Below are 21,679 nucleotides of genomic sequence, written 5' to 3'. Positions count from 1 at the left end.
GTGTCTAATCGACGGGAGATATGTGTCACATAGGTGGCTTGCCGCTGTGATATAACCATAGCTATCTATATGTGTTTCAGGACCTGTGGTGATGTCGTAACCACATGTCTAATCATGTGATGGGTTCATGGGTGTGGTTAGATCTATAAAAGAAAGGTTAATGCTTAACACAGGTAGATATGTGTGGAGGTGCTAGCCTCCAGCGTGTGTTAAGGCTCCAGGACTGAGCCTGAAGGAATGGACACTTGTTTTTTCCTTTGCCTGAGCTAAAGGCTATTTGTTTTCTGTTTATGCTAGTTGATTTATGGAGCAATAAACCTTTGAACTTTTGTTGGAACGTGCCTCCTAAGTGTCAGCCGTCGCACCTGAGTGAGTGACACCCCTACAATATATAATCTATATATATATCTATCTATATATCTCCACACACACATACATGTGTATGTATTACATACCATATACAGTGGGGCAAAAAAGTATTTAGTCAGCAATAGTGCAAGTTCCACCACTTAAAAAGATGAGAGGCGTCTGTAATTTACATCATAGGTAGACCTCAACTATGGGAGACAAACTGAGAAAAAAAAATCCAAAAAATCACATTGTCTGTTTTTTTAACATTTTATTTGCATATTATGGTGGAAAATAAGTATTTGGTCAGAAACAAACAATCAAGATTTCTGGCTCTCACAGGCCTGTAACTTCTTCTTTAAGAGTCTCCTCTTTCCTCCACTCATTACCTGTAGTAATGGCACCTGTTTAAACTTGTTATCAGTATAAAAAGACACCTGTGCACACCCTCAAACAGTCTGACTCCAAACTCCACTATGGTGAAGACCAAAGAGCTGTCAAAGGACACCAGAAACAAAATTGTAGCCCTGCACCAGGCTGGGAAGACTGAATCTGCAATAGCCAACCAGCTTGGAGTGAAGAAATCAACAGTGGGAGCAATAATTAGAAAATGGAAGACATACAAGACCACTGATAATCTCCCTCGATCTGGAGCTCCACGCAAAATCCCACCCCGTGGGGTCAGAATGATCACAAGAACGGTGAGCAAAAATCCCAGAACCACGCGGGGGGACCTAGTGAATGAACTGCAGAGAGCTGGGACCAATGTAACACACTACGCCACCATGGACTCAGATCCTGCAGTGCCAGACGTGTCCCACTGCTTAAGCCAGTACATGTCCGGGCCCGTCTGAAGTTTGCTAGAGAGCATTTGGATGATCCAGAGGAGTTTTGGGAGAATGTCCTATGGTCTGATGAAACCAAACTGGAACTGTTTGGTAGAAACACAACTTGTCATGTTTGATGGATGCAACTCTGTATTCTTTTTCCTCCAAACACCATACCTACTGTAAAGCATGGTGGTGGAAACATCATGCTTTGGGGCTGTTTCTCTGCAAAGGGGCCAGGACGACTGATCCGGGTACATGAAAGAATGAATGGGGCAATGTATCGTGAGATTTTGAGTGCAAACCTCCTTCCATCAGCAAGGGCATTGAAGATGAAACGTGGCTGGGTCTTTCAACATGACAATGATCCAAAGCACACCGCCAGGGCAACGAAGGATTGGCTTCGTAAGAAGCATTTCAAGGTCCTGGAGTGGCCTAGCCAGTCTCCAGATCTCAACCCTATAGAAAACCTTTGGAGGGAGTTGAAAGTCCGTGTTGCCAAGCGAAAATCCAAAAACATCAGTGCTCTAGAGGAGATCTGCATGGAGGAATGGGCCAACATACCAACAACAGTGTGTGGCAACCTTGTGAAGACTTACAGAAAACGTTTGACCTCTGTCATTGCCAACAAAGGATATTTTACAAAGTATTGAGATGAAATTTTGTTTATGACCAAATACTTATTTTCCACCATAAAATGCAAATAAAATGTTAAAAAAACAGACAATGTGATTTTCTGGATTTTTTTTTCTCAGTTTGTCTCCCATAGTTGAGGTCTACCTATGATGTAAATTACAGACACCTATCGTCATTTTAAGTGGTGGAACTTGCACTTTTGCTGGCTGACTAAATACTTTTTTGCCCCACTGTATACTAGAGTATAGGCCGACCCGAGTATAAGCCGAGGCATCTAATTTTGCTACGCAAAACTGGATAGGCTTATTGACTCGAGTATAAGCCGGGTATGCATTGTGCCCTCATTCCTATCCCGGTATGTGAGGTTCCCCCGTCCTGTCTGTCTCCCCATGTTGTCTGCATTGCTCCCCCGTCCCATCTTTTTTGCATGGGTCCCCCCCGTCCCATCTTTTATGCATGGGTCCCCCCCTCCCATCCTTGTATGAATGGCTTGGCTCTCCCTCCTCCCATCCTTGTATGCATGGCTCCCCTGTCCCATCTTGTATGCATGGCTCCCCCCTCCCATTCTTGTATGCATGGCTCCCCCCCACATTCTTGTATGCATGGCTCCCTCCCTCATATCCTTCCCCGGAGGAAACCCACGCAAACATGGAGAGAACATACAAACTCTTTGCAGATGTTGTCATTAGTGGGGCTTGAACCCAGGACTCCAGCGCTGCAAGGCTGCTGTGCTATCCACTGTGCCACCGTGCTGCCCGAAAAAGAACACTGCCCCTACTGTGAAACATTGAGGAGGCCCTGTTATGTTCTGGGGCTGCTTTGCTGCATCTGGCACAGGGTGTCTAGAATCTGTGCAGGGTACAATGAAATCTCAAGACTATCAAGGGATTCTAGAGCTGCCCAGTGTCAGAAAGCTTGGTCTCAGTCGCAGGTCATAAGTCTTGCAACAGGATAGTGACCCAAAACAAACAACTAAAAACACCCATGGCTAAGAGGAAAACATTGGACTATTCTGAAGTGGCCTTCTATGAGCCCTGACATAAATCCTATTGATCATCTTTGGAAAGAGCTGAAACATGCCGTCTGGAAAAGGCAACTTTCAAACACGAGATAACTGGAGCAGTTTGCTCTTGAGGAGTGGCCAAAATACCTGTTGAGAGGTGCAGAAGTCTCATTGACAGTTACAGGAATCGTTTGATTGCAGTGATTGCCTCAAAAGGTTGTGCAACACAATATTAACCCTTTCGCACCAGAGCCTGTTTTTGCCTTCGTGACCGGGCCAATTTTTTCAATTCTGACCAGTGTCACTTTGAGGTCATAACTCTAATGCCTCAATGATGCATGAATTAATAAATAACATTTCCCACATGTCTACTTTACATCAGCACAATTTTGGAAACCATTTATTTTATTTTTTTTGTTAGGAAGTTATAAAGGTCAAAAGTTGACCAGCGATTTCTAATTTTACAACAAAATTTACAAAATCATTTTTTTTTGAGACCACGTCACTTTTGAAGTGAGTTTGGGTGGGTCAATATGACAGAAAATACCCAAAAGTTACACAATTCTAAAAACTGCACTCCTCAAGGTGCTCATAACCACATTCAAGAAGTTTATTAACTCTTCAGATGCTTCTCAGGAATGAATGGAATGCGGTAGGAAAAAATAAGCAATTTTTTTCTCAAATTTTCCTTTAGACCTTTTTTTTTTTTTTTTTTTTTTTTACTTTCGCAAGGGTAACAGGAGAAAATGGACTATACATTTTGTTTTGCAATTTCTCCTGAGCATGCCGATACCCCATATGTGGGGGAAATCTACTGTTGTGAGGCACGGCAGGGTTCGGAAGGTAAGGAGGGCCATTTGATTATTTGAATGTAAAATATGCTGGAATAACTAGCGGTTGCCATGTCACGATTGGAGAGCCCCTGATGTGCCTAAACAGTGGAAACCCCCCACAAGTGACACCTTTTTGGAAACTAGACCCCCCAAGGAACTTATCTAGATGTGTGGTGGGCACTTTCAACCCCCAAGTGCTACACAGAAGTTAATTACGTAGAGCCCTGAAAATAAAACTTAATATTTTTTTCCAGAAGAAATTAGCTTTTTGCCCTCAATTTTTTTTTTCAAAAGGGTAACAGGAGACCCCAAAAGTAGTTGTGCAATTTGTCCTGAGTATGCTGACATCCCATATGTGGGGATAAATCACTGTTTGGGCGCATGGCAGAGCTCAGAAGGGAAGGAGCGCCATATTGGAAAGCAGGTTTTGCTTGAATTGTTTGTGGGCGACATGTCACATTGCCAGAGCCCCTGAGGTGCCAGAACAGCATAAGCCCCCAAAAGGGACTGCATTTTACTAAATACTTCCCTGAATGAAATCTTCTAGTGGTGCAGTGAGCATACTGACACCACAGCTGTTCCATAGAAAATTATACCATTGGGCAGTGAAGAAAAATTATTTTTTTTTTACCACTAAAATGTTGTTTAACCCCAGATTTTACATTGGAAAATAGGTAGATAGGTAAATGGTTACTACACCCATACATGAATTTGCAGAAGGGTGTCATTTCCAATTCCTAGGGGGGTGTCATTTCCAAAATGGGGTCACTTCAAGGGGGATTCTGGGGTCACTTCTGAGGGGGGATGGCACTTTGGAGAGCCGCTACGTGCCAGAACAGAATTCCCCCCTGAAGTGACCTCATTTGGGAAATGACACCCCTCTGGGAATTCATCTATGGATATAGTGACCATTTCCACTACATGGATGATTTCCAGAAACACGAAGTGGAAGTTTTAGAGCAAAAATGTCATTGTAGTGCCCAATATATTGTGCCCAGCTTGTGTCTCTGGAGACATCCTCCCACCTACCCCCGGAAACTGTTAAGCCAGCTCTAATCAAATGTGTCTCACTAAATAAACCAAATGATTGAATGTCAAAACAATTTATAAATGTGGTTCTGTGTGGAAAATTTTAAAGCAGTCATGGAGGCATAAGGCTGGCAATGATGGGCATTGTGGGCAATAATAGCGGGTATCATGCCTCATTCCTCTCTTGGAACATACACGACATCTTCTCTGGGGGATCTTTCTTGTTTCAATTGCTGGAATGAGTGCAATAAAATGTCGCTCAGCGAGTCTTCTGACATCTTCAGATTTTAAAAGATTGGTTTTCTTGATACCTGGTATGGTTGTAGATCCTGATCTGCAAGGTCCACACCCCCCATATATTTGTTGTAGTCAATGACAGACACAGGTTTTGGAGTAGTGGATCCCTGTTGGTCTGCAGTGGCCCTTGTGGCATCTGTGTGGATCGAGCTCAGGATAAAAATATCTTTTTTATCCTTATACTTAAGGGCAAGCAGCTCTCCATTGCGTAAAGCCCCTGACTCCCCCTTTCGGAACTTTTCGTTGACCAATTATTGTGGAAACCCCTGATGATTTTTGTGAATGGTCCCACAAGCCCCCATGTTAGGTTCAACCAGACTTTTAAATAGGGGTATGCTGGTGTAGTAGTTGTCAACATACAGATTGTAACCTTTTGTAAAAATGGGGTTATCCGCTCCCAAACGGTTTTTCCAGATGTCCCCAGATAAGTAGTGCATCCTGGTGGGCTCAGTTGGCTATCTTTCCCCTCATAAATGCGAAAAGCTGATGTGTATCCAGTTGAACTCTCGCACATTTATAGAGCTTTATTCCGAACCTTCCCCTCTTAGAAGGAATAAATTGCTTGAGGTGCAGTCTTCCTTTGAATTTTACAAGGGACTCATCAATGGAAATGTTTCTGTTGGGGTGTAAAGCTTTAAGAACTTTTCTGTCAAATCTTAGATGATGGGTCTGATTTTGAATAGTCTGTTATGTTCTGGGGCATTTCTGGGCAGGCATCAACTATTGTCGTTAAAATGGCAAAAAACCTCATGAGCATTTCATGACAGATCCTAGGAAGAATGGCAGAAAACATTGGGGTGGCTTGAACAGGGCGGTTGGACCAATAGGACCGAATGCTCGTTTTTTTTTAACAAGCCCCATAGCAAATGTAAGTCTTAAATTTTTTTTCATTTCTAGGACATTAGTTGGTGTCCATAAATTTGACTTAGCATAATAGGATTGTGGATTCTGGGTGATGAATTGGGACTCATATAAATTTGTTTGTAGGTTAATATGCTCTAGCACGCTATCTGTCAGAAGCAAATTAAAATAAATTAACTGGTCCAAAATTTTCAACCTCCACATTTGTACCAGGAATGGCATTAAAATTAGGGATGAATGAAGTAGCCAAATCCGAAGCTTCCCATCTGGAAAATGCTACATCAAGAAGCAAAGCCCCTTGCAAATTGATGTGCACCAATTCACGAACACGAGGGACAGCGCTAGTATTGGGCATTGTTCCCTGAGTTTGAGACATTTCTCCCGAAGCTCAATTTGTCCTTCCTTTTTGTACTGATCCTTGTGTGTGAGGATGGACCTGAATCACTGCTCATTTCTGAGCTATCACTGTCGCTGCTACTAAAGCCCTCGAAATCCACATCGCCATCTGGCACTGCACTTTCTTTGCTGTCAGAACATAAAAGTGCATACGTCTCCTCTGTACTATAATACTGATTGGCCATTTTACTTGTTTTTATTTATTTTTTTTCGGAAATAGAAAATTCTGACGTTACATAACTGAGGTGACCAAATTATTGGGGAGACAATTGAGAAAAGCCTAATTCTTTAGCCTAAGCCTAACTTTAGAATAAACCCTAACAGCAACCCTAACTTTAGCCTAACAGCAACCCTAACTTTAGCCTAACAGCAACCCTAACTTTAGCCTAACAGCAACCCTAACTTTAGCCTAACAGCAACCCTAACTTTAGCCTAACAGCAACCCTAACTTTAGCCTAACAGCAACCCTAACTTTAGCCTAACAGCAACCCTAACTTTAGCCTAACAGCAACCCTAACTTTAGCCTAACAGCAACCCTAACTTTAGCCTAACAGCAACCCTAACTTTAGCCTAACAGCAACCCTAACTTTAGCCTAACAGCAACCCTAACTTTAGCCTAACAGCAACCCTAACTTTAGCCTAACAGCAACCCTAACTTTAGCCTAACAGCAACCCTAACTTTAGCCTAACAGCAACCCTAACTTTAGCCTAACAGCAACCCTAACTTTAGCCTAACAGCAACCCTAACTTTAGCCTAACAGCAACCCTAACTTTAGCCTAACAGCAACCCTAACTTTAGCCTAACAGCAACCCTAACTTTAGCCTAACAGCAACCCTAACTTTAGCCTAACAGCAACCCTAACTTTAGCCTAACAGCAACCCTAACTTTAGCCTAACAGCAACCCTAACTTTAGCCTAACAGCAACCCTAACTTTAGCCTAACAGCAACCCTAACTTTAGCCTAACAGCAACCCTAACTTTAGCCTAACAGCAACCCTAACTTTAGCCTAACAGCAACCCTAACTTTAGCCTAACAGCAACCCTAACTTTAGCCTAACAGCAACCCTAACTTTAGCCTAACAGCAACCCTAACTTTAGCCAAACAGCAACCCTAACTTTAGCCTAACAGCAACCCTAACTTTAGCCAAACAGCAACCCTAACTTTAGCCTAACAGCAACCCTAACTTTAGCCTAACAGCAACCCTAACTTTAGCCTAACAGCAACCCTAACTTTAGCCTAACAGCAACCCTAACTTTAGCCTAACAGCAACCCTAACTTTAGCCTAACAGCAACCCTAACTTTAGCCTAACAGCAACCCTAACTTTAGCCTAACAGCAACCCTAACTTTAGCCTAACAGCAACCCTAACTTTAGCCTAACAGCAACCCTAACTTTAGCCTAACAGCAACCCTAACTTTAGCCTAACAGCAACCCTAACTTTAGCCTAACAGCAACCCTAACTTTAGCCTAACAGCAACCCTAACTTTAGCCTAACAGCAACCCTAACTTTAGCCTAACAGCAACCCTAACTTTAGCCTAACAGCAACCCTAACTTTAGCCTAACAGCAACCCTAACTTTAGCCTAACAGCAACCCTAACTTTAGCCTAACAGCAACCCTAACTTTAGCCTAACAGCAACCCTAACTTTAGCCTAACAGCAACCCTAACTTTAGCCTAACAGCAACCCTAACTTTAGCCTAACAGCAACCCTAACTTTAGCCTAACAGCAACCCTAACTTTAGCCTAACAGCAACCCTAACTTTAGCCTAACAGCAACCCTAACTTTAGCCTAACAGCAACCCTAACTTTAGCCTAACAGCAACCCTAACTTTAGCCTAACAGCAACCCTAACTTTAGCCTAACAGCAACCCTAACTTTAGCCTAACAGCAACCCTAACTTTAGCCTAACAGCAACCCTAACTTTAGCCTAACAGCAACCCTAACTTTAGCCTAACAGCAACCCTAACTTTAGCCTAACAGCAACCCTAACTTTAGCCTAACAGCAACCCTAACTTTAGCCTAACAGCAACCCTAACTTTAGCCTAACAGCAACCCTAACTTTAGCCTAACAGCAACCCTAACTTTAGCCTAACAGCAACCCTAACTTTAGCCTAACAGCAACCCTAACTTTAGCCTAACAGCAACCCTAACTTTAGCCTAACAGCAACCCTAACTTTAGCCTAACAGCAACCCTAACTTTAGCCTAACAGCAACCCTAACTTTAGCCTAACAGCAACCCTAACTTTAGCCTAACAGCAACCCTAACTTTAGCCTAACAGCAACCCTAACTTTAGCCTAACAGCAACCCTAACTTTAGCCTAACAGCAACCCTAACTTTAGCCTAACAGCAACCCTAACTTTAGCCTAACAGCAACCCTAACTTTAGCCTAACAGCAACCCTAACTTTAGCCTAACAGCAACCCTAACTTTAGCCTAACAGCAACCCTAACTTTAGCCTAACAGCAACCCTAACTTTAGCCTAACAGCAACCCTAACTTTAGCCTAACAGCAACCCTAACTTTAGCCTAACAGCAACCCTAACTTTAGCCTAACAGCAACCCTAACTTTAGCCTAACAGCAACCCTAACTTTAGCCTAACAGCAACCCTAACTTTAGCCTAACAGCAACCCTAACTTTAGCCTAACAGCAACCCTAACTTTAGCCTAACAGCAACCCTAACTTTAGCCTAACAGCAACCCTAACTTTAGCCTAACAGCAACCCTAACTTTAGCCTAACAGCAACCCTAACTTTAGCCTAACAGCAACCCTAACTTTAGCCTAACAGCAACCCTAACTTTAGCCTAACAGCAACCCTAACTTTAGCCTAACAGCAACCCTAACTTTAGCCTAACAGCAACCCTAACTTTAGCCTAACAGCAACCCTAACTTTAGCCTAACAGCAACCCTAACTTTAGCCTAACAGCAACCCTAACTTTAGCCTAACAGCAACCCTAACTTTAGCCTAACAGCAACCCTAACTTTAGCCTAACAGCAACCCTAACTTTAGCCTAACAGCAACCCTAACTTTAGCCTAACAGCAACCCTAACTTTAGCCTAACAGCAACCCTAACTTTAGCCTAACAGCAACCCTAACTTTAGCCTAACAGCAACCCTAACTTTAGCCTAACAGCAACCCTAACTTTAGCCTAACAGCAACCCTAACTTTAGCCTAACAGCAACCCTAACTTTAGCCTAACAGCAACCCTAACTTTAGCCTAACAGCAACCCTAACTTTAGCCTAACAGCAACCCTAACTTTAGCCTAACAGCAACCCTAACTTTAGCCTAACAGCAACCCTAACTTTAGCCTAACAGCAACCCTAACTTTAGCCTAACAGCAACCCTAACTTTAGCCTAACAGCAACCCTAACTTTAGCCTAACAGCAACCCTAACTTTAGCCTAACAGCAACCCTAACTTTAGCCTAACAGCAACCCTAACTTTAGCCTAACAGCAACCCTAACTTTAGCCTAACAGCAACCCTAACTTTAGCCTAACAGCAACCCTAACTTTAGCCTAACAGCAACCCTAACTTTAGCCTAACAGCAACCCTAACTTTAGCCTAACAGCAACCCTAACTTTAGCCTAACAGCAACCCTAACTTTAGCCTAACAGCAACCCTAACTTTAGCCTAACAGCAACCCTAACTTTAGCCTAACAGCAACCCTAACTTTAGCCTAACAGCAACCCTAACTTTAGCCTAACAGCAACCCTAACTTTAGCCTAACAGCAACCCTAACTTTAGCCTAACAGCAACCCTAACTTTAGCCTAACAGCAACCCTAACTTTAGCCTAACAGCAACCCTAACTTTAGCCTAACAGCAACCCTAACTTTAGCCTAACAGCAACCCTAACTTTAGCCTAACAGCAACCCTAACTTTAGCCTAACAGCAACCCTAACTTTAGCCTAACAGCAACCCTAACTTTAGCCTAACAGCAACCCTAACTTTAGCCTAACAGCAACCCTAACTTTAGCCTAACAGCAACCCTAACTTTAGCCTAACAGCAACCCTAACTTTAGCCTAACAGCAACCCTAACTTTAGCCTAACAGCAACCCTAACTTTAGCCTAACAGCAACCCTAACTTTAGCCTAACAGCAACCCTAACTTTAGCCTAACAGCAACCCTAACTTTAGCCTAACAGCAACCCTAACTTTAGCCTAACAGCAACCCTAACTTTAGCCTAACAGCAACCCTAACTTTAGCCTAACAGCAACCCTAACTTTAGCCTAACAGCAACCCTAACTTTAGCCTAACAGCAACCCTAACTTTAGCCTAACAGCAACCCTAACTTTAGCCTAACAGCAACCCTAACTTTAGCCTAACAGCAACCCTAACTTTAGCCTAACAGCAACCCTAACTTTAGCCTAACAGCAACCCTAACTTTAGCCTAACAGCAACCCTAACTTTAGCCTAACAGCAACCCTAACTTTAGCCTAACAGCAACCCTAACTTTAGCCTAACAGCAACCCTAACTTTAGCCTAACAGCAACCCTAACTTTAGCCTAACAGCAACCCTAACTTTAGCCTAACAGCAACCCTAACTTTAGCCTAACAGCAACCCTAACTTTAGCCTAACAGCAACCCTAACTTTAGCCTAACAGCAACCCTAACTTTAGCCTAACAGCAACCCTAACTTTAGCCTAACAGCAACCCTAACTTTAGCCTAACAGCAACCCTAACTTTAGCCTAACAGCAACCCTAACTTTAGCCTAACAGCAACCCTAACTTTAGCCTAACAGCAACCCTAACTTTAGCCTAACAGCAACCCTAACTTTAGCCTAACAGCAACCCTAACTTTAGCCTAACAGCAACCCTAACTTTAGCCTAACAGCAACCCTAACTTTAGCCTAACAGCAACCCTAACTTTAGCCTAACAGCAACCCTAACTTTAGCCTAACAGCAACCCTAACTTTAGCCTAACAGCAACCCTAACTTTAGCCTAACAGCAACCCTAACTTTAGCCTAACAGCAACCCTAACTTTAGCCTAACAGCAACCCTAACTTTAGCCTAACAGCAACCCTAACTTTAGCCTAACAGCAACCCTAACTTTAGCCTAACAGCAACCCTAACTTTAGCCTAACAGCAACCCTAACTTTAGCCTAACAGCAACCCTAACTTTAGCCTAACAGCAACCCTAACTTTAGCCTAACAGCAACCCTAACTTTAGCCTAACAGCAACCCTAACTTTAGCCTAACAGCAACCCTAACTTTAGCCTAACAGCAACCCTAACTTTAGCCTAACAGCAACCCTAACTTTAGCCTAACAGCAACCCTAACTTTAGCCTAACAGCAACCCTAACTTTAGCCTAACAGCAACCCTAACTTTAGCCTAACAGCAACCCTAACTTTAGCCTAACAGCAACCCTAACTTTAGCCTAACAGCAACCCTAACTTTAGCCTAACAGCAACCCTAACTTTAGCCTAACAGCAACCCTAACTTTAGCCTAACAGCAACCCTAACTTTAGCCTAACAGCAACCCTAACTTTAGCCTAACAGCAACCCTAACTTTAGCCTAACAGCAACCCTAACTTTAGCCTAACAGCAACCCTAACTTTAGCCTAACAGCAACCCTAACTTTAGCCTAACAGCAACCCTAACTTTAGCCTAACAGCAACCCTAACTTTAGCCTAACAGCAACCCTAACTTTAGCCTAACAGCAACCCTAACTTTAGCCTAACAGCAACCCTAACTTTAGCCTAACAGCAACCCTAACTTTAGCCTAACAGCAACCCTAACTTTAGCCTAACAGCAACCCTAACTTTAGCCTAACAGCAACCCTAACTTTAGCCTAACAGCAACCCTAACTTTAGCCTAACAGCAACCCTAACTTTAGCCTAACAGCAACCCTAACTTTAGCCTAACAGCAACCCTAACTTTAGCCTAACAGCAACCCTAACTTTAGCCTAACAGCAACCCTAACTTTAGCCTAACAGCAACCCTAACTTTAGCCTAACAGCAACCCTAACTTTAGCCTAACAGCAACCCTAACTTTAGCCTAACAGCAACCCTAACTTTAGCCTAACAGCAACCCTAACTTTAGCCTAACAGCAACCCTAACTTTAGCCTAACAGCAACCCTAACTTTAGCCTAACAGCAACCCTAACTTTAGCCTAACAGCAACCCTAACTTTAGCCTAACAGCAACCCTAACTTTAGCCTAACAGCAACCCTAACTTTAGCCTAACAGCAACCCTAACTTTAGCCTAACAGCAACCCTAACTTTAGCCTAACAGCAACCCTAACTTTAGCCTAACAGCAACCCTAACTTTAGCCTAACAGCAACCCTAACTTTAGCCTAACAGCAACCCTAACTTTAGCCTAACAGCAACCCTAACTTTAGCCTAACAGCAACCCTAACTTTAGCCTAACAGCAACCCTAACTTTAGCCTAACAGCAACCCTAACTTTAGCCTAACAGCAACCCTAACTTTAGCCTAACAGCAACCCTAACTTTAGCCTAACAGCAACCCTAACTTTAGCCTAACAGCAACCCTAACTTTAGCCTAACAGCAACCCTAACTTTAGCCTAACAGCAACCCTAACTTTAGCCTAACAGCAACCCTAACTTTAGCCTAACAGCAACCCTAACTTTAGCCTAACAGCAACCCTAACTTTAGCCTAACAGCAACCCTAACTTTAGCCTAACAGCAACCCTAACTTTAGCCTAACAGCAACCCTAACTTTAGCCTAACAGCAACCCTAACTTTAGCCTAACAGCAACCCTAACTTTAGCCTAACAGCAACCCTAACTTTAGCCTAACAGCAACCCTAACTTTAGCCTAACAGCAACCCTAACTTTAGCCTAACAGCAACCCTAACTTTAGCCTAACAGCAACCCTAACTTTAGCCTAACAGCAACCCTAACTTTAGCCTAACAGCAACCCTAACTTTAGCCTAACAGCAACCCTAACTTTAGCCTAACAGCAACCCTAACTTTAGCCTAACAGCAACCCTAACTTTAGCCTAACAGCAACCCTAACTTTAGCCTAACAGCAACCCTAACTTTAGCCTAACAGCAACCCTAACTTTAGCCTAACAGCAACCCTAACTTTAGCCTAACAGCAACCCTAACTTTAGCCTAACAGCAACCCTAACTTTAGCCTAACAGCAACCCTAACTTTAGCCTAACAGCAACCCTAACTTTAGCCTAACAGCAACCCTAACTTTAGCCTAACAGCAACCCTAACTTTAGCCTAACAGCAACCCTAACTTCAGGGTGGATAAAAATCTTGATTTTTTTAAAAAAAAATAAAAAAAAATCAGATTTTTTTGATTTAAATCAGATTTTTTTGATTTAAATCATTTGATTTAAATCAGATTTTTTAATCAAGTTGTACACAAGCAAAACTTTGTCTTTTTGCAAATCTAATTGTTTTACACAAATAAAAATATTAAAACAGTTGATTATGAAACCTAATAATTTTTATTTGCACTATTAAACACTCAGAATTGAACTACAGAGAGTAAGTACTTTTTAACAATAGCCTACAGAGAGTAAGTACTTTTTAACAATAGCCTATCTCTAACGTTTGAAGTAAGCAAACATCTTCAGTGAATACATCAGTCCTTTAAGCCTACTGTTTATTTAGGACTTTTAATAGGAAAACCAGTTGTCCTGCTTTAGCAGTTCCTAAGCGGTTTCGGACTGCGTGCACAAAACCAAATGAAGAAAACAATCTCTCTACTCCTGCGGATGAAGCCGATGCAGTCAGTTGCTGAGTAGCTAGATTTATTATCTTTGCTGGAAGAACAAGTGATTGCGACTTCCACCAGTCCAGTGGTTTTAGTTCATTAACGACGTTATCTGCAAACATGTATTTTTGAAATGGTGCAGATTCACACTTCAATTTCAGCACAGTTGCCACAATGTCATGGTTAGTATTGGCGAGCCACTCCATTGCAGAGTTGATTTCCGCCTCAGATAATTTTTTCCCTCTGTAGATGGGATGCAAGATATTGGCTAAATAGTGTTCTTCTTTTAATGCTTGGTCCTTGCGGTGCTGTATTGCAACCTTTACATTGTTTGAGAGGTTCAAGCGATCTAGAGAACCTTCTAAATCTTTCCAAACTTCTGTGGCATCAGCTATGGTTGCAGTATCTTTCTGCATTTTATCCAACGCAATCGATATTGGCTTTAACCTTTCCAAAAGGTCCTCGGCATTTCTCTTCACACCAAGATTTAATACTTTGCTTCGTATATTAGCATCAATTTTATCCCGATGTGTTTCGCAAATGGACAGTAATTTTGACCAGTTGTTAATAAACAGTTCCAAGCAGTCAGCCAAGGTATTCCATCTAACATCTTGTGGTAGAACCAACTTCAGTCCTCCCATTTCCTTGTAGGTTGCATGTGCAAAATGATTATTGCGGAAATATTTAACAATTTCTACAACATGTTCCTTGACACCCGAAATATGCAGGTCTTTTGCCAAAAGATGCAACAAATGGGCAGAACAACCGTATGTAATGACATTTGTGTCATCCTCATGTGCCAGTTCCGCTCGCATTTTTGCCACATTGCTTGCGTTATCAGTAACTAAGCTCCTTACTTTACATCCAAACTGTTCTTGGCATTGGTGAATTGAGTTCTTAGCAATTTCAAGTAAATATTCAGCAGTATGTGAATTTCCAGATGTGTCGATTGTGTCTGTAAGGTAAGTTTCACCATCTTCTGTTGTGACACAAGTGCAAATTATGGGGTCGTTGTGGATGTTGCTCCAACCATCCAAGCTCATGTTAACAACCTTGTCTTTCAAATATTTTGTACAAGCCGCTCTTTCTATGTCGTATACAGCCTGAAGATGTTTTCCTGAGATATCAAATCTACTTGGTGGTTTGTAGCCTGGTCTAATTCCTTCGATCATTTGTACAAACAATGGGTGCTCAACTAGTCGGAAAGAATTGGTTGCAAATATGAATTTAGCAATTAATTCATCAAAATGTTCTTTCTGGCTCGTCGTAGTCTTTAAGATGAATTTTTCTACACTTTGCACGCAAAGTTTTTTTTTGGGCTGCTTTGTTGAAGTTGTACCCAGATATTGATTGTCACGTGCAGCACAAGCCATATTTGACCCTGAAAGCACAGAAATTAAAAATATAAATCGACTGCATATTTGAAGAAATATAACGAAAATATTTTGAAACAAACTTTTTGAACAATGTAATGGTCCTCGTCCTATAAGGGCTGTCTCAAAAGTTATGCTACTCAAGTTTTCCGGTGAAGTTGCTGTAATACTGGTAACTAATATCAGAGCAACTGAAAAAAATTATGTCACAAAAGTTTTAAAAATGTTTTTTTTTAAAAAATGGTCAATTTGGCAGACTTCAAAAGTGAATTGCAGCCTACAATAAAAAAAAAATAAGCGTATACACACTTTATTTTTACTTAAAGGACATGTGCACCTTTATTTTTTATGGTGCAGTGTGCACATGTCCTCCCCCCGCAGCTCTCTTACCTCCGATGTCAGCGCTGCGGGGATCCGTGGCTTCGTTCTGCCCGTCCGCGAGCGTGCCTCCATTCATTTCAATGGAGCGTGCGGCCCGCTGACGTCACGCCGCTGGATCACTGCGAGTAGGCCGCAACCGGAGGACGGGAGGCGGACGGTCAAAACGAAGCCACGGATCTCAGCGCTGCGGGGATCGGAGGTAAGAGCGCTGCGGGGGGAGGACATGTGCACCTTAAAAAAATAAAGGTTCACATGTCCTTTAGCGTTAATTTTCTGTGAAATATTGCCTTAACATAAATTTAAATTCTATACTCCAGAACTACTAGTGCTAGAAATTTCTCTTTTCATAGACTTTAACCATCCAGTAAAATGTCTGTTAAAAAAATAGGTTGTAATTGCCAGACTTACCACTAGTACTAGGCTCCTGGTGCATAAGAAGCTGTGGGGGTTCATTGACATTAGTTGTATCACTATCAACATCTTCATTTCCCTTCTGGTTGCAGTTTTCATAATGTGATTTCAAACGGCAAACAAGTCCTTGGATATCCTTTTGACAGTATTTGCACTTTGCTCTTGCACCTTTCTTTCCAAGATCTGCTGCTGGCATCTCAACAAAATGAACCCAAATAGGGTCTCTCTTACGACCTGCCATGGCTCACACAGATCACTTATGAAGTTTGATTGTTACTACAGCCAAGTACTGCTGACTATCCAACAAGTTTGGGCATGTCAACTGAATGGAAAAAGAAACTAAACCAAAAGTGAAACCAAGCTAGAAGTGTGGAATTAAAGGGGCAGTATGAACAAAATGTGGAGGCTGTTAATAGTTTATACAATTAAGACATGCTGCTTTTAAACACCTACCTATTGCCATATAGTAAAACAAAAAAGATTTTTACTTACTTTTGGGTCCCCCCCTCACCCTGGCGTTAGATCGTTGCCCCTAGTTTCGTCCGTGTAACTATGGGCGCACATGCGCACTGCTCTCACTTCTCATTTTAATCGTGATTTATATTAAAAAAAACCTTTTGATTTAAATCAGTGATTTAAATCATGATTAAAATCATGATTTAAATCGATCCGATTTAAATAGAAAAAAATCTTTTGATTTAAATCGTGATTTAAATCATGATTTAAATCGGCGTGATTTAAATCAATCCACCCTGCCTAACTTTAGCCTAACAGCAACCCTAACTTTAGCCTAACAGCAACCCTAACTTTAGCCTAACAGCAACCCTAACTTTAGCCTAACAGCAACCCTAACCCTAACTATATCACTAACCCTAACCTGCCTTATCTGTTTTTTTACTTTATAGCAAAATCGCTGACTGACACAGCTGTTGACAACCACCCTTGTAACACTGTTTCTCCTCTAATCTCTAACTGACAGGAGATCTGAGGAGAAACAGCGTTTTTATGAAACAGATCACCCTGGAAAGTTTGTTGCTTCAACAAACTTTCCTAGTGATTTGTCTCATTGACTGGTGTGATGCTGATGTCATCAGGACCTGAACCAATCTGGTCTCGATGAGGTTGGGGTCACAGGAAGTGTTGTGCACTGGAATCCCCTCGTTATAAGGTATGTGGGGGTCCTGATGAGCATAAAACTGCCGACCGTAGACAAATGACGGCGCTGTACAAAGCCCTGCTAGCGCCGATGTTCATCTACCGTTGGAGGTCACGAAGCAGGTAAGTTAAGGGTATCATCATTTCTGTCCAGGCCTATTTTATGAGTTTTATATTTTTTAAAATTCTGTGGAAGCATGGTTGAAAAGCAATGTCTGACTTTCATTTGTTCATTTTCATAAATTTTTGCTTTATTTTGTCAGATTCAAGTTATTTCTGTGACCATTGTGGGTTTTTCTGTCATTAACCCCTTCATGACCGTGGGATTTTTCGTTTTTCCGTTTTCGTTTTTCACTCTCCTCCTTCCCAGAGCCATAACTTTTTTATTTTTCCATCAATTTGGCCATGTGAGGGCTTATTTTTTGCGGGACGAGTTGTACTTTTGAATGACACCATTGGTTTTACCATGGCATGTACTAGAAAACAGGAAAAAAATTCCAAGTGCGATGAAATTGCAAAAAAAGTGCAATCCCACACTTGTTTTTTGCTTGGCTATTTTCCTAGCTTCACTAAATGCTAAAACTGACCTGCTATTATGATTCCCCAGGTCACTACGAGTTCATAGACACCTAACATGACTAGGTTAGTTTTCACCTAAGTGGTAAAAAAAAATTCCAAACTTTGCAAAAAAAAATAAAAATAAAATTGCGCCATTTTCCGATACTCGTAGCGTCTCCATTTTTCATGATCTGGGGTCGGTTAAGGGCTTATTTTTTGCGTGCCGAGATGGGATTTTTAATGATACCAATTCGGTGCAGATGCGTTCTTTTGATCGCCCGTTATTGCATTTTAATGCAAATCACGGCGACCAAAAAAACGTAATTCTGGTGTTTCGATTTTTTTTCTCGTTACGCCGTTTTGCGATCAGGTTAATGCTTTTTTTTATTGATAGATCGGGCGATTCTGAACGCGGCGATACCAAATATGTGTAGGTTTGATTATTTTTTTATTGATTTATTTTGATTGGGGCGAAAGGGGGGTGATTTAAACTTTTATATTTTTTTTATTTTTTTCACATTTTTTTTAACTTTTTTTTTAAACTTTTACCATGCTTCTATAGCCTCCATGGGAGGCTAGAAGCAGGCACAGCCCGATCGGCTCTGCTACATAACAGCGATCATCAGATCGCTGTTATGTAGCTAAAATGCAGGTGTGCTGTGAGCGCCGACCACAGGGTGGCGCTCACAGCCACCGGCGATCAGTAACCATAGAGGTCTCAAGGACCTCTATGGTTACTGTCCTGACACATCGCCGACCCCCGATCATGTGACGGGGGTCAGCGATGCGCTCATATCCGGCCGCCCGGCCGGATGCGGTAGTTAAATGCCGCTGTCTGCGTTTGACAGCGGCATTTAACTAGTTAATAGCGGCGGGTGATCGCGATTTCACCCGCCGCTATTGCGCGCACATGTCAGCTGTAAAAAACAGCTGACATGTCGCGACTTTGATGTGCGCTCACCGCCGGAGCGCACATCAAAGCAGGGGACCCGACATCGGACGGGATAGTACGTCCGATGTCGGGAAGGGGTTAAGCGAGGGGTAACAACAATTTTGACCAAGGATGTAGGTGGAATTAATATTTTGACTCCACAGCCACTTTCTGGAAGTGGATGTTGGAGAGTGAAAATGACATATTTGCCATTTTATTACCCAGCACATAATGCCCAGATTATGCTCCAGGAGACACACACCGCAGATTAAGTGGATTCTTCTCACTATAATATTGGCAAATACAGGGATTCTATATGTTTGAGCACACTGCAAGACTCAGAAGTGAGAGCAGATTTTGCTGGATTGGTTTATAGAAACTCTGTTGCTTTTCAACAGCCTTTGAGCCACTAATAGTGTGGGAACCTCTATTTTTCCATTCACAGATGATGGGCCTAAGTGAGGACTTGTTCTTTGTGAGATGATAATTAGTATTATTTTCGCCTACATAACATTGATTGGTGTCTTTTTATTCGATACTTGGGAGGCAGAATAAACAAACAGTTGAACACCACACACTACTGGTTCATCCAACAAGGTCTTCTATTAGACGTTGAACTGTCATTGTCTTGGTAAATAAAGTTTTTTTACATAAACTGTCCATAAAAATGGAAAGCTAAGTAGAAATGTTCAAAAATATAAAGCTCAAGGATATTTTATAAAAAAAATTTTTTTATCTTAGCAGATGACTGTACCAGGCGATCAGAGGGACAGCTGACATCTTCCATTTTTAAATCTGATGATCTTGAGATCCTACAAGATACAACTGAAGTGATTGCTGTTACTCCAGATATATCATCATCCATTCACAGCAAAGATCTGTCATCTGATCCTATGAAACTGGTCCCATCTTCTGATTCATTACTGACTACTAAGGAAAATCAAAGTCACAAAATAGGCATTAAAAAACAAACTGCTGCTAAAGCAAATAAGTCATTTTCATGTTCAGAATGTGGGAAATGTTTTACTGACAAATGGCATCTTGTTACACATCAAAAAACTCACACAGGGGAGAAGCCTTTTTCCTGTTCAGAATGTGGGAAATGTTTTAACCGAAAAGGGATTCTTGTTAGTCACATGAGAACTCACACAGGGGAGAAGCCTTTTTCATGTTCAGAATGTGGGAAATGTTTTAACCGAAAAGGGATTCTTGTTAGTCACATGAGAACTCACACAGGGGAGAAGCCTTTTTCATGTTCAGAATGTGGGAAATGTTTTAACAACAAATCACAATGTATTAGACACCAAAGAACTCACACAGGGGAGAAGCCTTTTTCCTGTTCAGAATGTGGGAAATGTTTTACCTACAAAGGGAATCTTGTTGAACACCATAGAATTCACACAGGGGAGAAGCCTTTTTCCTGTTCAGAATGTGGGAAATGTTTTAACCTGAAATCAGATTTGGTTAGGCACCATAGAACTCACATGGGGGAGAAGCCTTTTTCCTGTTCAGAATGTGGGAAATGTTTTACCTACAAAGGGAATCTTGTTGAACACCATAGAATTCACACAGGGGAGAAGCCTTTTTCCTGTTCAGAATGTGGGAAATGTTTTAACCTGAAATCAGATTTGGTTAGGCACCATAGAACTCACACAGGAGAGAAGCCTTTTTCATGTTCAGAATGTGGGAAATGTTTTAACCATAAATCAGATTTGGTTAATCACCATAGAACTCACACAGGGGAGAAGCCGTTTTTATGTTCAGAATGTGGGAAATGTTTTAAATGGAAATCAGATTTGATTAATCACCATAGAACTCACACAGGAGAGAAGCCTTTTTCCTGTTCTGAATGTGGAAAATGTTTTAACCGGAAAGAGACTCTTGATCAACACCAAAGAACTCACACAGGAGAGAAGCCTTTTTCATGTTCAGAATGTGGGAAATGTTTTAACCGGAAATCATATCTTGTTAGTCACCAGAGAAATCACACAGGGGAGAAGCCTTTTTCCTGTTCTGAATGTGGGAAATGTTTTAAATGGAAACTGCTTCTTGTTAGACATCAGAGCAGCCACACAGAGGAGAAGCCTTTTACATTTTCTTAATTTGGGAAATATTTTACTTGGAAATCATCTGTTCATAAACATCAGACACGTCACATAGGGGAGAAGCCTTTATGTTCATAATGTTGGAATAGTATTTGTGTAAATCAAGTTTATTAAAAGAAGTTGCATATAAAAGTACATTGCAAATTAGTATAGCGAACAGAAATAAATCAAGTACCTTTTGACACTTTCAAGCACTGTTATTCAAGAAAAATATAATAAAGTTTTTCAGTATCAACCTGTAAAATTATTTCTTGGTTAAATATGAGGAATGCTATTCTAGTAACTATTCAAAAGAGAGTCTGGAAACATTGACTAAGTTCCAGAGATCGGACGTATGGACACTCTCCCGTTGACTATAAAACAGATTACTACTATTAGCAGTGGGATTCATGGTTATTGCAAGTCCAATTCTCCAAGACCCATTCCGTTAACTAAAGATAAACAATACTGGAGTAAGAGTATCTAGATTGTTTCATTATACAAAACTTTAATGTAATTTAAACCAGCTTTATGATTAACAAAGAAAAATAGAAAGAAAAGCGAAAGGATGGGATGGGGAAGAAGGGTATGGCTTCTGGTATCTTGTCTAACTCAGCTGTTAATTAATATTAGAGTATAATTGTTCCACCACCTTGAATATAAATGCATGAGGGTATCCATAGTATATTCAGTAAGTTAACCCAGCCAAGCAACCAGTTCCTCAGTCTCTCTAAACACTATCCAAGGAGTCCATGTGTTTAAGACTTTGTCTGAAGTTCCCGTATCCTGGCCAACCAATTGTTCCATACGAAGGAGATGGTTCAACTCTACTACAAATTCAGATCTTGAAGGGGATGTTGGAA

The 21,679-nt window shown here is 41.4% G+C and overlaps 2 protein-coding genes across 2 annotated transcripts in view; one reads left to right on the top strand and one right to left on the bottom strand.

Moving 5' to 3' along the window:
* The window catches only part of LOC143766835 (uncharacterized), a 70,644-nt gene extending 49,473 nt beyond the window's left edge, over positions 1-21,171 (top strand). Inside the window, exon 7 of the mRNA XM_077254818.1 lies at positions 19,477-21,171. Within this exon, the coding sequence (XP_077110933.1) occupies positions 19,477-20,834 (1,358 nt within the window). The 3' untranslated portion in view covers positions 20,835-21,171. The remainder of the gene's footprint in view (positions 1-19,476) is intronic.
* LOC143766840 (uncharacterized) lies at positions 13,435-16,376 on the bottom strand. Its single transcript, XM_077254825.1, has 2 exons — positions 16,089-16,376; positions 13,435-15,304 (listed from the first exon to the last, which is right to left on the bottom strand). The coding sequence occupies exons 1-2, from the start codon at positions 16,327-16,329 to the stop codon at positions 13,806-13,808; spliced, it is 1,740 nt and encodes a 579-aa protein (XP_077110940.1). The 5' UTR covers positions 16,330-16,376; the 3' UTR covers positions 13,435-13,805.
* Positions 21,172-21,679: the final 508 nt, after the last annotated feature.

The sequence above is a fragment of the Ranitomeya variabilis genome, chromosome 4 (assembly GCF_051348905.1).
Source record: "Ranitomeya variabilis isolate aRanVar5 chromosome 4, aRanVar5.hap1, whole genome shotgun sequence".
NCBI classification, from domain to species: domain Eukaryota; kingdom Metazoa; phylum Chordata; class Amphibia; order Anura; family Dendrobatidae; genus Ranitomeya; species Ranitomeya variabilis.
The sequence above is the reverse complement of the archived record's forward strand: the minus strand, read 5'-3'. Positions and strand labels throughout refer to the sequence as shown.

What these genes read in the sequence shown, in the direction of transcription:
- LOC143766840 (XM_077254825.1), bottom strand. Translation starts at nt 16,329, where the DNA reads ATGGCAGGTCGTAAGAGAGACCCTATTTGGGTTCATTTTGTTGAGATG. An exon ending in GCACCAGGAGCCTAGTACTA is followed by an intron (nt 15,305 to 16,088) that starts GTGGTAAGTCTG and finishes CTGTGCTTTCAG; the next exon opens with GGTCAAATATGGCTTGTGCT.